The sequence below is a fragment of the Pyrus communis genome, chromosome 12, assembly GCF_041283825.1.
Source record: "Pyrus communis isolate YQ-2024b chromosome 12, ASM4128382v1, whole genome shotgun sequence".
Lineage (NCBI taxonomy): Eukaryota > Viridiplantae > Streptophyta > Magnoliopsida > Rosales > Rosaceae > Pyrus > Pyrus communis.
The window spans coordinates 21,349,424-21,363,103 of record NC_142576.1 but is presented as its reverse complement, the minus strand read 5'-3'; the positions used below and the strand labels follow the sequence as shown (position 1 = coordinate 21,363,103).

The 13,680-nt window shown below is 36.3% G+C and overlaps 2 protein-coding genes across 2 annotated transcripts; one reads left to right on the top strand and one right to left on the bottom strand.

Moving 5' to 3' along the window:
* Nucleotides 1-4,701: 4,701 nt before the first annotated feature.
* Nucleotides 4,702-8,083, top strand: LOC137746273 (IQ domain-containing protein IQM6-like). Its single transcript, XM_068486348.2, has 9 exons — nucleotides 4,702-5,024; nucleotides 5,277-5,794; nucleotides 5,895-6,009; nucleotides 6,094-6,159; nucleotides 6,236-6,324; nucleotides 6,423-6,510; nucleotides 6,659-6,895; nucleotides 6,988-7,089; nucleotides 7,214-8,083. The coding sequence occupies exons 2-9, from the start codon at nucleotides 5,361-5,363 to the stop codon at nucleotides 7,919-7,921; spliced, it is 1,839 nt and encodes a 612-aa protein (XP_068342449.2). The 5' UTR covers nucleotides 4,702-5,024; nucleotides 5,277-5,360; the 3' UTR covers nucleotides 7,922-8,083.
* A 1,010-nt stretch (nucleotides 8,084-9,093) lies between these two features.
* Nucleotides 9,094-11,649, bottom strand: LOC137745180 (ubiquitin-NEDD8-like protein RUB2). Its single transcript, XM_068485085.2, has 3 exons — nucleotides 11,336-11,649; nucleotides 10,256-10,515; nucleotides 9,094-9,362 (listed from the first exon to the last, which is right to left on the bottom strand). The coding sequence occupies exons 1-3, from the start codon at nucleotides 11,426-11,428 to the stop codon at nucleotides 9,251-9,253; spliced, it is 465 nt and encodes a 154-aa protein (XP_068341186.1). The 5' UTR covers nucleotides 11,429-11,649; the 3' UTR covers nucleotides 9,094-9,250.
* Between the last annotated feature and the right edge of the window lie 2,031 nt (nucleotides 11,650-13,680).

Genomic DNA, 13,680 nt, shown 5'->3' with positions numbered 1-13,680 from the left:
TTTCCAAGTCCATATTTTTTTCTTCTTTGATTGTGAGTGTGATTCCAATGCTACATATCATTCAATGATATGAATGTTTGAGCCGTTAGGTATAATTTTCATAACTGTTTAAACCGTTTACTTTTAATCTCAACTATTAATTTTCATATCATTCAATGCTATGCATATTAAAATAAGGGAAGCTTTGGATGCAGTTCCTAACTATCAATGTTTTTTGACTGAAACCTTTGTGGTTTTCAGTTTTTGATCAAAGTCTCTGACATTAATGTAATAATGTATTTCTAATTTTTAAAATTGAAAATGAAATTTATAGTTATTTATATTAATGAAATTTTAAATAAAACCCATAATTTATGGGATAAAAAAATATTAAAGATAAATTATATTCTCCAATATATTTTGTGTGTGTGTGTGTACATGGGTACGTTCATCAAAACTAGCCAAAAAATTATTGCACCAAACATGGGTACATTTTTCAAAACAAATATATATATATATATATATATATATATATATAAATTAGGCTTGGTAACATTATTAAATTTCTTCTATTAAACTTAACATGGATACATTCTCAAATCAAAGAATGTACCCATATAAGTTTAAAAAATGGATTAGAAAAAAGATTGAATGAATTTTATATTAAAATAGGTACATTTTATATTTTTTAAAAAGGTACATTTTGCAGATAATAAATTGATATATTTCAGAATGGGTACATTTAAGATTAGAAAAAAAAAATTGAATAATTTATGAATGGTACATATAAGATTAAAAAATTGAAATTTTTATAAAAAAAATTAATGGGTACAAACTTATTCTAATTTTATTTTTTTATATTTTGGAAATGTTTTGAATTGAAAATTAATTAGGAGTTTAATATGGATGTGAGTATTAAAACCCTAAATCAATTACTAATTTTTATTTTAAAAAATTATGTAAATGACATTTAATTCATTAATACATTAATGTTAGGTGACTTTGATCAAAATTTAAAAAATGATAAGGTTTCAATCAATAAACATTAGAAACTAAAGACTAAATACTAATTTTTCCTTAAAATAATTTCGTTAATTGGTTTGTCAAATACTACGCATATACGAGTGTGTGAGTTGTTACGTCGGTGATTTACAAAAACAATCGCGTTGGACCAAAAAAAACCGCACGTTCGAGACACCTTGGTCATTCGCTTCGGTCAGAATAAAAAAAGTGCTTGGGTTTCAAAAAAAAAAAAAAAAGTGCTTTTGCAGAAAGCTACAACCTACAGCTAGAGCTGTGGGTCCTAGAGTCGAATCTAATCTTAATCCAAACAAATCCTATTGGTCTGGTAGGCCGTACAGTGATGGTACACAGCTGTACTCTTTGCTTGAAACACAATCGAGAGCCTATTTCTTGTCGCAACGCAAACAAGAGAAAAATTATAAAACACCGACGTGGGAGATTAATTTATATGAAATATGTTTCCCGTCACGTGACATTTCAAATTAGTAATACATTTATTAAATATAAAAAAATTAAAATACAAAAATATATTATTAGTTAAAAATGTTACGTGACAATAAATTTATTTTATACAAGTCTTTATTTTAAAATAAAGTTTATATGGATTAGATTTAGATTATATTATGGTTTTTTTTAATTTTATAAATGTGAGATTAGATTATATAGTTATAAGGGGCACAAAAGCAGTTAAAAGCCTAAATCATAGAAATAGTGGTGAGACTTCTCAGAGTTAGAATAGTGAGCAAGAATAAACTCGCAAAGTGATGAGACAACTTAACTGACATAGGTGCACACAAAAATTTAACCATGTTTATTCGTGTCATATAAATCTTTTTATGCATTTAAGAGGTTAGGAAAAAAGAGTCGTATTTTATTGCTTAAACATAACTTTTGGTGGAAAATTAGTTGATTTACACATTAATGTGTTCTTCCGCAGCCCTCGTTTTAATGGAAGTGTGAGAAATATAAGAAAGTTTCACATGTTGGATCAACCACAACCAAATGTTGAATCAAATGACCTATCTTTAGGTGTCTATGTTAAAGGAATGAATGGTTTTTTATTTTGCCACTCTAATCATAGTTATTAGCTAATGCCAATCATGTACGAATGAGTGGTATTCGCACAATGGAAAATATTTCTTAGGTTATGATGACAAGAAATTGACTTTTTAACTCCTTAATTCTAACTTATTTTGTCAATTGTATTCACTATGTACAGAGATTTTCTCATATCACTATTTTACTATGTCAGTACGTACTTTGACATGTGCAATAGGTGTCACTGTGTGCATAAGGACTCTAAAATACAATCTCATGTATACATATACAAGAACCTAATAAAATTAAAAATCTCAAAGCTGGCCCTAACAGAGTAGAGATGATTTTTGTAGCTTATTATACTACCAAAGAAGTTTCCATGCAGCTTTCAAAAATAGAAAGAAGTTTCCTTGCATGACGTAAGTAGATAATAATTAAATTAATGAAATTCGTTAATATGATAGAATATTTTCCAATTAACTATACAAAAACAAAAACAAAAACATAATAATAATAATAAATAAATAACAATGGTACATTTGAGAATTCAGAAATGGACCACGTCAAGAATCTCACCCACCCGAACTTTGTGAGAAGAGAAAAAGATGCGACAAAGGTTAACTTGGACAGCCAATATCAAACTCATCACTCATCAATCCCAAATATCTATAAATTCACAAATCAAAAGGAATTGAATTCGCGTGATCGACAATATTTTTTAGATTACAGTGGTAGGGAATTGAATTATTGATCTTTAATTCAAACGTATCTGGTCATTTGTACTTATTATTTAAAAAAATTCTCTCATGTCACTATTTCATTAAGTGTCAATTGTTCATGACAGCTCACTATTTCATCACTTGTTTATATCACAACGCACTTTTTAAACACAGTTTGTAATATCTATTATGTCTACAAAATTAAAGAAATTAAGTTCAAAAAGAATGTATTAGTCAATTCGACAGATCATTTTAGAAAGTGGGAGCAGCTTTGTATATCGATAGGATACTATTTGTTGAGTCAAACATCTCATATTCCAGGCTCAGATCCAGCAGACTTTTGTGGAATAACTAGGAAGTACCACAGAGAAGCTTCCCTCCAACAAAAAGTGACCCCAAATACTCAGACAAGTAAACTTCGTTATATATTTTTCAAAATCAAAAGTAGTTGTGACTAATGTTACGATTTAGTGATTTTTTTTTTTTAGCTTCAATTAGGATGTAAAATCAAAGAAACCTAGATGAAAATCAAAGAAAAGATATGGGGAAAATTTTAACGTCCACAACTAATTGCATTGTTAGAGTGAGATTAGTTAGCTTTTATGAAGGGTGTAGGTTTTGGTAAATGATAACTCATGTCATAACCGAATTTAGTTTGAATCATAAGTTACAAACCCTCAACTCCAAGACAGGGTACTTAATTATCCTCTAGAACTTGTGGTGTGTGCACCTTTTCGTGTTAGGAAAGAAACACAAGCTTATTTTCCGTCACAACAAAATAAGATATATTTGTTTGTGGTGTTTATATTAGAAAAAAAAAAAAGAGTGGAAGGTCTTCCCCTAATATCTTTCATTTTACACAATATCCACATAGAAATCTATAATTTATAGTGGTGAAGTATATTCACTTAGCACTACGTCTAATAATATTTTCTCTATTTGTAAGTGAGATATATTGAGTTCAACACCTGTGAATGGAGCATTTGACAGATAATTATTATGGCTGACCAATTAGGTCGTCGAACCCAAGTCTCCGACCTTTTAGTGTAAATATATTGTTGTAATAAAAAAAATATGGTCATTAAGGTACATGAATCCCTTGTTGATAAATTGAAAATCAATGAAGCTATTCTACTTCTAGTTACAACAAGATCCGTACTACCCGTCACTTGTGGGGACTATTGATGTGAATAGTAACAGACCGTTGGTCGTCACTCTGAAATCTTGATACTAATCTAATTAAAGTATGGAGAATAGGATTTGTACGTGCACTGAACCCATGGGGTGCACCACCTTGTTCGGTCTTCATAATTGAAAATCATTCATTTTCTTAATCATCATTTAAAGATCACTATAAAATTAATCAAATCAAAGATCGTTTAATCATTTATATGCATTTAATAAATAGATAGTTCATCAAGACTATGTTATTCGTATTAACATTGTCTATTTATTCGACACATATAAATGACTACGTTGGATTGCACTATTTTCCTCAAATATATTATAAGTAGGTAAACTTCCTTATGTGGTCAATACCACATATGTGGAGAACATACTCCAATTATGACTGACTCCCTCTCTCTCTCTCTCTCTCTCTCTCTCTCTCTCTCTCTCTCTCTCTCTGACTCCAAGCCTTCTATAAATAAATGTTGCATTGCAAGAATAGCATATAGCCAACGTATAGGTGCTGTGTTAAGCCAGAAACAGAAGGAAACGAAGGTACATTAAGCTCGAAGCTTAACAAAATAGAACCCCATTCAACTTTCAACTTTCAACTTCCCATATTTCCCGCTCTCTCTCTCATCATTACCTGCCATTTGCATGTCCATTTCTTCTCTCTCTCTCTCTCTCTCTCTCTCTCTCTCTCTCTCTCTCTCTCTCTCCCTCCTCAATCTTTGTCTTAAATCAGTGCCATCTCTCGTTTTGACTCTCTCTGATTAAGGTAAACGCTTATTTTTTACCCTTCATTATTGAGTACGTAATTCTTAATTTGTTTTTCGAAAAATTGTAATGGGAGTTACATAATATGGAATTGGTTGTTTGATGGATTTAAAGCCTCCTTTTGCTATTTGCACGGAGGTTGTAAAAATGGCTTTTGAGGTACCATGTTAGGATTTCTTGTAGAAAAGCAGGAATAAGGGGGAGATGGATGTCTCCATCAATGTATAGAATAGTAGAACTCCATCCCTGAATGTTTAAACATGGGCTCGTCTGGTGCTTAGGATTGGATGTTGAACGAAAAATAATTTATCCAACTTGAAGGTAGAGAATAAATTACTCGTGAAGAAAACTTACGTCTTCTAATCGCTGCAAAATAGCATGATCAGAAGCGATATGTTTTGTTTATCTGTAATCCCCTCAAAATGGAAATCATTCACCTCTGCCTTCACTATACCTTGAATTTTATGAGTTATCCAATCCAATCCAATCCTGGGAATGAAATGAGCCATAATATTACTACGTATGCTGTAATGTTTTTATAACTAATTCTGTACATTTGTTCATTTTTTGCAGGTATAGAGACCCCATAGATCTTGTTGATACAGATCTTGGTTATTTGTAGCATAATTTATATATCTATAAATTCCTTGGTGGTCAATGGGGTTTCCAGTATCCTGCCCACTTGCAGATTTTGATGATTTGGATAGTCATTGTGGAGCTGTTCATGTAGGTCCAGTTAGTATTACGAAAGAAGAGAGGAAGCCATTGCAGTCATTGAGCTCCAACACCTGCTGTGATTCAGAACCAACGACAACCATGAAATCACCTGGTTCAGTAAAGATGAACTTTGAAGAACCACTTAGCTTGAAGGAGATGGAATTAGACGCCATTTCAGCGAACTCACCTTCCAGGGATATGGAAAACAATGTGTCTGCTAGAGCAGAAAGCGGTATTGGAGAGAAACAGCAGACATCCGAGAACTCATTAAAGGAGCCCAAATACCAGGCTGCATTGAAGCTGCAGAAAGTTTATAAGAGTTTTCGGACCAGAAGACAGCTTGCGGATTGTGCAATTCTTGTGGAGCAGAGATGGTATGCTTTGATTCATGTGTACTTGCAACTTGAAGAGCTGTGAAAGGAAATGGAAATTTTTTTTACGCCTAGATTTATATTATTGTGGTTCGATTTGTAGGTGGAAGGTGCTCGATTTTGCTGAACTAAGGCAGAGCTCTATATCATTTTTCGACATTCAGAAACCTGAGACAGCTGTTTCTCGCTGGTCTCGGGCAAGAACTAAAGCTGCCAAGGTAATTAATATTAAGGCTACGTGACCTTGCATTATGTACTGTTAAATTACGGCTCTAATTTTTGTTGCTGCAACTGTTTTGAAGGTGGGAAAAGGTTTGTCAAAGGATAAAAGGGCGCGTAAACTTGCGTTGCAGCATTGGCTTGAGGCAGTAAGTTCTATATCTTACAATCACTGTACTAGATTTCATTACGGATATTCTCACTCCTATTCCTTCCTCCTAACAGATTGATCCAAGACATCGCTATGGCCATAATCTTCACTTTTACTACGCACGATGGCTCCATTGCGAAAGTAAACAGCCATTCTTCTATTGGTAAGTAAATAATCTGGGAAATCATATAATGATCACAACCAAGAACATTGTATAGCATCTATTTAGTAGTTACGAAAGTTTGTTTCTTAAAAATGCAGGCTTGATATAGGAGATGGAAGAGAATTAAACCATGAAACATGCCCTAGGTCGAAGCTTCAAGCGCAATGTGTCAAGTATCTTGGCCCGGTGAGTGTTATCATCAGTCAAGATTTTCCGTTTTAAGTTCTCTGTGTAGGAATTTGAAACAGTCCATACTTATTCACCAAGGTTTCAATTTAATGGTAAACCTTCAAAGAGAACCGAATTACTGACAAAGATTTCTTTCATTTTGCAGACCGAAAGGGAGGCTTATGAAGTTGTAGTGCAGGATGGGAAGTTCATGTACAAGCAGAGTGGAAACTTTCTTGATACATCAGAACCTAAAGACACAAAGTGGATATTTGTGCTTAGCACATCCAAGACCTTGTATGTTGGACAGAAGAGCAAGGGGACGTTTCAACATTCGAGTTTCTTGGCAGGCGGAGCCACTCTTTCTGCCGGAAGATTAGTAGTGGAACAAGGAATTCTGAAGGTATAAACGATCGAATCCTTTATACTGCCAATGAGATTATGTTTAACACAATACTAATCATCTCGTTTTTCTTTCTCGGTTTATGTCAACAGTCAGTTTGGCCTCACAGTGGGCATTATCTCCCCACGGAAGAAAACTTCCAGGAATTTATAATGTTCCTTATGGAACACGACGTCGATCTCACAAATGTTAATGTATGTGTACACCCAGCAAACTTCGATTGTTTTAGTTCGAGAAATTATCTTCTACAATTTCAGAAGATGAGTTTATGTAGTAGTATAGGGAATTCACTAAGAAGTATTCTCTTTCAATTTGCAGAGAAGTCCAGATGATGACGAAGAAGGAGGCTGTACAAAGAAGAGCAGCAACATCCGAAACAGCCCACGAAAACCAAAAGAAACCACAACAACAAAAGACAAAGGCACAGAGCAAGATAACACTGACTCAAGAAATGAGGAGTCTAACTCAGCAGAAAATCCCAATCCTATTCTGTCAAGATTACCTGAAAGATTCTGCTCAAAGATAGCCAAACTCGAAATACCACAAAGGAACGATGCCTTTGACATTTTGAAGGACGGAATACCAATAACCTGTCGCGAATACTTTCCAGACTCTGCCTCGGATGATGGTTACGAAACAGCTGAAGAATCAGTCCTGACAGAGGAAGACTTCATGGTCCCTAAACTGAACTTGTTCGAAGAAGATCAATTCGAAGAAGATGAAAAGCCAGTGCCAAAGGAAACGATCATGCAGAGGATTGATTCACACAAGGGAATGAAGTCATACCAGTTGGCGCAGCATCTAACCAGCAGGTGGACAACGGGAGCTGGACCGCGAATAGGTTGCATGAGGGATTATCCTTCAGAGCTTCAGTTCCGGGTTCTAGAGCAAGCCAACTTGTCTCCGAGAAGGATTGGAAGAAGCCCCCGACTCTTGATTCCGTCTCCTTTGAGTAAAGAGGAAACCTCCGTGAAAAGTCTCCTTGGCCCCCGCTCGAGGAGCAAGCGACACAACACCATAGGCTGAAGTACGTACCTTGTAGATGAAAGGATCATCTTCAACGATTTACATGTTGAGATAGAGAAGATGCTAATATTATAGGAATTGTTTTGCATTCTTATTAGAACCCTTTTTTGTAGAGTTTGGACTCAACAGCCATTCAGAAAGAGATCCTTCCCAACGCTAAAAGTGCTTCTACTTACACTGGTTGCTTTGCAAATGCAGGCTTATAGAACCCCCTACTAAATCTACGTACTTTTCAATACTAACTTGCTTCTTATAATTGTTAATACTTCCCACAATTCTGCAAATTTCAGCCCTTGATGTCCTAATGGTAGAGTTGCTTAAGGCTTACTTTGCAAAGGTTTTAAAAGCACCCTCGTCCTAGCCACTGAGTACTACGGTCTAGTGGTATTCCTTTTTATTTATACCTGAGAGGTCTCAGGTTCAATTCTCGTTAAATGCAAATTTGAACCAAATTAATATGGCTAGCTTATTGTGAGGTTTAACCTACTCTCCTGTAATCAATAATTCCATCTGAACACATAGGGCGCTCTGTTATTGCCTCATATTCTTGAGGGTGTGATCAGGGTTGTGGGGTGATACTTGCAATAAAAAGATTATTCGCTCTTTTGCAAACCAAGACAACTCATCTTACTAATAAAAGAAAAAATGGTTAGGAGTCTCCAACCGTTAAGAATGAATCACACCTTGATGAAAGGAGAGACATTGCATGTGCCTTCTTTCGCTCTTTCTTTGGCAAAAAGAACTTACCGGAGAGTATTGAAAGTAGCCGTTTTGCATTCCTACATCAACATTATTCTCAACAAATCTGTGAATAAATTAACCCTAAATCCTAAACTGAGAATCGTTAAGAATGGCCAGATAGGGCACCATTGCTTAAACCAATCTCTCGTCTCAGAAGCCACAATTTTACCAGTTCATTTCGCTTCCTAAAATTTTCTATGTAGACCCGCTTAAGAGCCCTCGAGAAGCCTCACATCACATCACATTCCTCACGAAATCTTTGGATATGTCTTTGTTTGTAGAACCATCAAACAGAAACAATGGCCCTTACAAACGAGCTGGCTTTCCATGGCACAGGTGCACCGCCACCATGGCATCCCGTGCCAATGATACGATACCGTGTGTGAGTTCTGAGAGAGAGAGAGATAGGGAAAGAGAGAGAGAGGCAAATATATGCGAGTAACAGAAATACTTATGTCCACAGTAACCAGCTTAGAACAGGCTTTCCGCCATGTATTTGAATTTATCAACAAATAACATGCAACTCAAATTTTTGGTAAGGCATCAAGACTCGATAAGGCCAGAACAAAAGAGTTTGCCGGATCCAATTTATTGACTACCACCTCGCAGTGCAAGCACAAGATGAAGCACAGAGCCCCCCTCAATGTTGTACTCTTTAGCTGTCTTGTCGTCCCCGAGCTGCTTGCCAGCATAGATAAGCCTACAAAATTTATAAAATTAATTAGGTCTTTGAAGCAAATAAGTGGAACTACAACTGACAGACACTGGCCACAGAAAAAAATTGGCCAGTACTCGATGTGAAAGAAATTTAAGAACTTGAAAATGACCAAAACATCAAAAAAAAACGTGTTAACATGAAAAACATTTCCTGAAATGTTTAGTAAGTATACCACTCAACCTGTGCTGAAACAATGTCAACGGGAGAGCAATGAACAGAACTGTTAACTAACTCAATAATGCGACGGATACTGCTTAAGAAGATTATTCCCGTTAGCTAAGAGCGATACAAGACTTCATAATAGGAAAGCAATGCAATTTCAAATCCAAATTTTCTTTTGAAGTTCTCAGACATATATATACAGAATAATAATCATGGGGTATTATCTGTTGTCCAAACACAAGTCGGCAGCAGCAGCAGCTAAAATATCCCAAACAGGAATAGAAACAAAAGTCAACTGTAACATGGGCATCCTATCAATCTGAACAATCTCACCAGATGATCAAATGTAAGTGCTGTGGAACGCCGAAATCATGAATGAGAGCATTTCAAAGTAAACAGTGAACAAGCACAACTTCCAGCATTATTACAGGACAAAAAGGAGGCTAGAACAATCATTACTCGCTGCCCAATATGAGAGCAAGAGCACGTAGATAGAATAATTCAGTAAATCATTTTTTATCCATCATACAGTAGAAATTCGACAAGAATGAAAACCAAAATGTTATTATATTTATGAGAAACAAAGAATTCAAATGATTAACATATGATACTACTGAACTGATGCAGATATAAATAATCAATCAGAAGTGACTTGAATTAAAATAACATATTACTTTAATTACATTGAATTTTATAACAAAAGGAAAATATACCTTTGTTGCACTGGAGGAATTCCCTCTTTCTCCTCAACCCTTTCCTTGATCCGGTCAATGGTATCAGTTGGTTCAATATCAATCTCAATTTCTTTCCCAGTAAGAGTCTTCACCTTAATCATGGTTCCTCCTCTCAGCCTCAAGACCAGGTGAAGCGTTGACTCCTTCTGGATGTTATAATCTGCAAGAGTTCGACCATCTTCCAATTGCTTACCAGCAAAAATCAATCTCTGTTGATCAGGAGGGATGCCTTCCTTATCCTGAAAACAAACATATACAAGTTACCATGCAATCCAACAACTACAAATGGAACTCCTTTTAATGCGCACAAAGAAAAAATATGAAGGACAGAAACATCATGAAAAAATATTAAGGACAGAAACATCATGACTCTAACATGTGATTCGCCTTCAAAATTGCCACTGATCTCTCTATGAGACTAATGTTTTTTCCACAAGTCCGTGAAAACAAATAATTAATAGTCTAAAAATTGCCAATGTTGTCATGATGAAAACTTGTTCTTCGGTAGATAAAAGTATCGTCTTTTTCATAAACAATCTCACAAAGGCTACAATTCGGCTTAAAATTTCTCTGAGAGACGAAATTAAAACAAAATCAACAAAAAGAAGCCTCACGATGGAAGACTGGGTGGAATTGATTGCCAGTCTGCCACACAAATTAGTTTACACAGTTATTTCTCAAAAGGGCTGGCATGGTGAAATTCGATTGTCCTTTTCCCTTCCAAGAAGGATAAAACCAGAAAAACAGAGGCAAGAGCAATAACTTTAAACCCCCAAAAATCAGAAACATTAACCCTAGCTACAAAATTGTTCCAACAGAGAATAACTCCCTAAATACTCCTCTTTTCAAGAAACAAAACTAAACCCAGTATAACCTAGGAGCACATACACACACACATATATATACGTATACAATCACAAACACTGATACAAAATATTAATTGAAGCAAATCACAAAATCGTAATAAATTAAAAACCCCAATCGACCAGAAATCGGAACCCTAAATTATGGAGCGAATAAATAAACAAGAAGAAAACAGAAATTAGAGGGAGAGAGTACCTGGATCTTGGCTTTGACATTGTCGATGGTGTCGCTGCTCTCAACCTCGAGAGTGATGGTCTTCCCGGTTAGGGTTTTCACGAAAATCTGCATGTTTTCGATTTCACTTCAGAGACAGAGAAGAGAGGGATTGATATCTCTGACTTTTGATATCATAAACAGCAAAATCAGAGGTATTTATGTATTTTTATTCTTATTTTTTGGTGGAAAATAAATCGGATCTATGAAAAGAAAAAGGAATATTAAAAGATTTCTTTTTTGGTGAATAATTCGGAAATTGATTTTTTATTTTTTTATTCTCCAGTTCCGAAATTGACATTTCCAGGGGAGAAGTGATTGGAAATATGAGAAAGTGTGGCCCCACGTTTGAGATTCCCCGATATGTATTGAATATTGATTAAACAAAAAAATAAGGTAAATTACACAAAACTACCTCAATTATAGGTCTAACGACACTTTCATACCTCATCTTTTAAAATTGACAATGTTAGACCTCTGTCAGTTTTTCTGCTAATTTCTCTGTTAAATGCTGACGTGGTCAGAGACAAGACCCACTCACTAATCCAACTGAATTAAAAATTAATTAAATATATTTTTAATAATTAAATGTTAAAAAATTAAAAGTAAAATTATTTTTTATATAAAATTGTGGGATCCACCCTCTCTCTCCTCTCTCTCGTTTATCTCTCTTCTTTCTCTTGACACCTGCATCCCCAAAACCCTTCCCACCTTTCCCACCCGTCCCCCTTCAACCTTCCTCCCCCTCACCCTTTCTTCCCCCTGCTCCCGTCTTCTCTGCACAACCTCTCCCTCCAAACGCTGCCATCTATCCTCTCCACCTAGAAACTCTCCCCTCTAAACCCCCTCGACCTCTCCGTCTCCCACCTCTGCTTCACTGCCCATCCCTCTCAATCACCTGCCTTGCCATCAACCATAACCTCCTCTACGCCGCATTGGGCCACGAGAAATGCCTCTGGATCCAACACACCGACGCTATCATCGGTATCACCGTCAACAATGTCTTGATTTACTCGGTTTCATAGGACAAGAGCCTTAAGATTTGGCGGGACTAGGATCTCTGTTGCATCGAACGAGGACACCGTGAACGTGTTGGTAGTGTCAAACGATGAGACGGTGTACACCGGGTCAACGGATTGTCGGCTCTGGGTGCGGTCCAAACCATTCGGGGAAGACAGAGAAGACGGGGGCGGGGTGGGATCTCGGTTGGGTGGTTCTGGTTTTGAGTTTGCGGAAGACGGGAAGCAGGGGGAAGAAAGGGTGAGGGGGAGGAAGGTTGGGGATAGGGGACGAGTGGAAAAGGTTTTAGGGATGCAGGTGTCCAGAGAGAGAGGGTGGATGCTACATCGAGTCGGTCAAGGTGCACGAGGACGCCGTGAACGCGTTGGTGGTGTCGAACGAAGGGACGATGGACACCAGGTCGACAGATTGTCGGATCTGGGTGTGGTCCAAACCGTTTGGGGAAGACGGAAAAGACAAGAGCGGGGTGGGATCTGGGTTGGGTGGTTCTGGTTTTGAGTTTGGGGAAGACAAGGAGCGGGGGGAAGAAAGGGTGAGGGGGAGAAAGGTTGGGGAGGGGGGACGGGTGGGAAGGGTTTTGGGGATGCAAGTATCCAGAGAAAGGCGAGATAGAGAGAGATGAGAGAGATAACACAATTTTATATAAAAATAATAATTTTATTTTAATTTTTTAATATTTAATTATTTTTTAATCCAGTTGGATTAGTGAGTGGGTCCTGTCTTTGGTCACGTCAGCATTTAACAGAGAAATTAACAGAAAAACTGACGGAGGTTTGACATTGGCACAAATTCGTAAGATGAGGTATGACATTGTCAATTTTAAAAGATGAGGTATGAAAGTGTTATGACACTAATAGTTGAGGTAGTTTTTTGTCATTTACCCCAAAAAATATCACCATGAAATGGCCAGTGGTCGGGGACGAATTTCAGGCTAGTTTTCATACGGCATGTCTTATGTTCGATTTATGTTGCTAGTGAATTACACGATGGTGGTCAGGAGGAAGCTAAAATGCCTATGTGAGTCTTTCTTGGCCCCTAAAAAAGTGGACTGTTGTTGGGAAACCTCTAGCCGATCCCTTTTTCTTAAAAAAAAATAATTATAAAAAAAAAAAGTTGGATATCAAATTCTTGTAAAAAAAAAAAATAAAAAAATAAAAGTATTTTTGCTGACCACCTATTTATTACCACTTGAAGATAGTGAGCAAGAAAACAACCCAAAAAAGTTGGATATCAATACATTAGTTGCAATCCTAGGTTAGGCAAGTTGTTGGTGGATATTTCTAATTCACGTTAACTACAAATCTCCA

What these genes read in the sequence shown, in the direction of transcription:
- LOC137746273 (XM_068486348.2), top strand. Translation starts at nt 5,361, where the DNA reads ATGGGGTTTCCAGTATCCTGCCCACTTGCAGATTTTGATGATTTGGAT. An exon ending in AAACAGCCATTCTTCTATTG is followed by an intron (nt 6,325 to 6,422) that starts GTAAGTAAATAA and finishes TTAAAAATGCAG; the next exon opens with GCTTGATATAGGAGATGGAA. An exon ending in TGGAACAAGGAATTCTGAAG is followed by an intron (nt 6,896 to 6,987) that starts GTATAAACGATC and finishes TTATGTCAACAG; the next exon opens with TCAGTTTGGCCTCACAGTGG.
- LOC137745180 (XM_068485085.2), bottom strand. Translation starts at nt 11,428, where the DNA reads ATGCAGATTTTCGTGAAAACCCTAACCGGGAAGACCATCACTCTCGAG. An exon ending in ATGTCAAAGCCAAGATCCAG is followed by an intron (nt 10,516 to 11,335) that starts GTACTCTCTCCC and finishes GTTTGTTTTCAG; the next exon opens with GATAAGGAAGGCATCCCTCC. An exon ending in ATTCCTCCAGTGCAACAAAG is followed by an intron (nt 9,363 to 10,255) that starts GTATATTTTCCT and finishes TAAATTTTGTAG; the next exon opens with GCTTATCTATGCTGGCAAGC.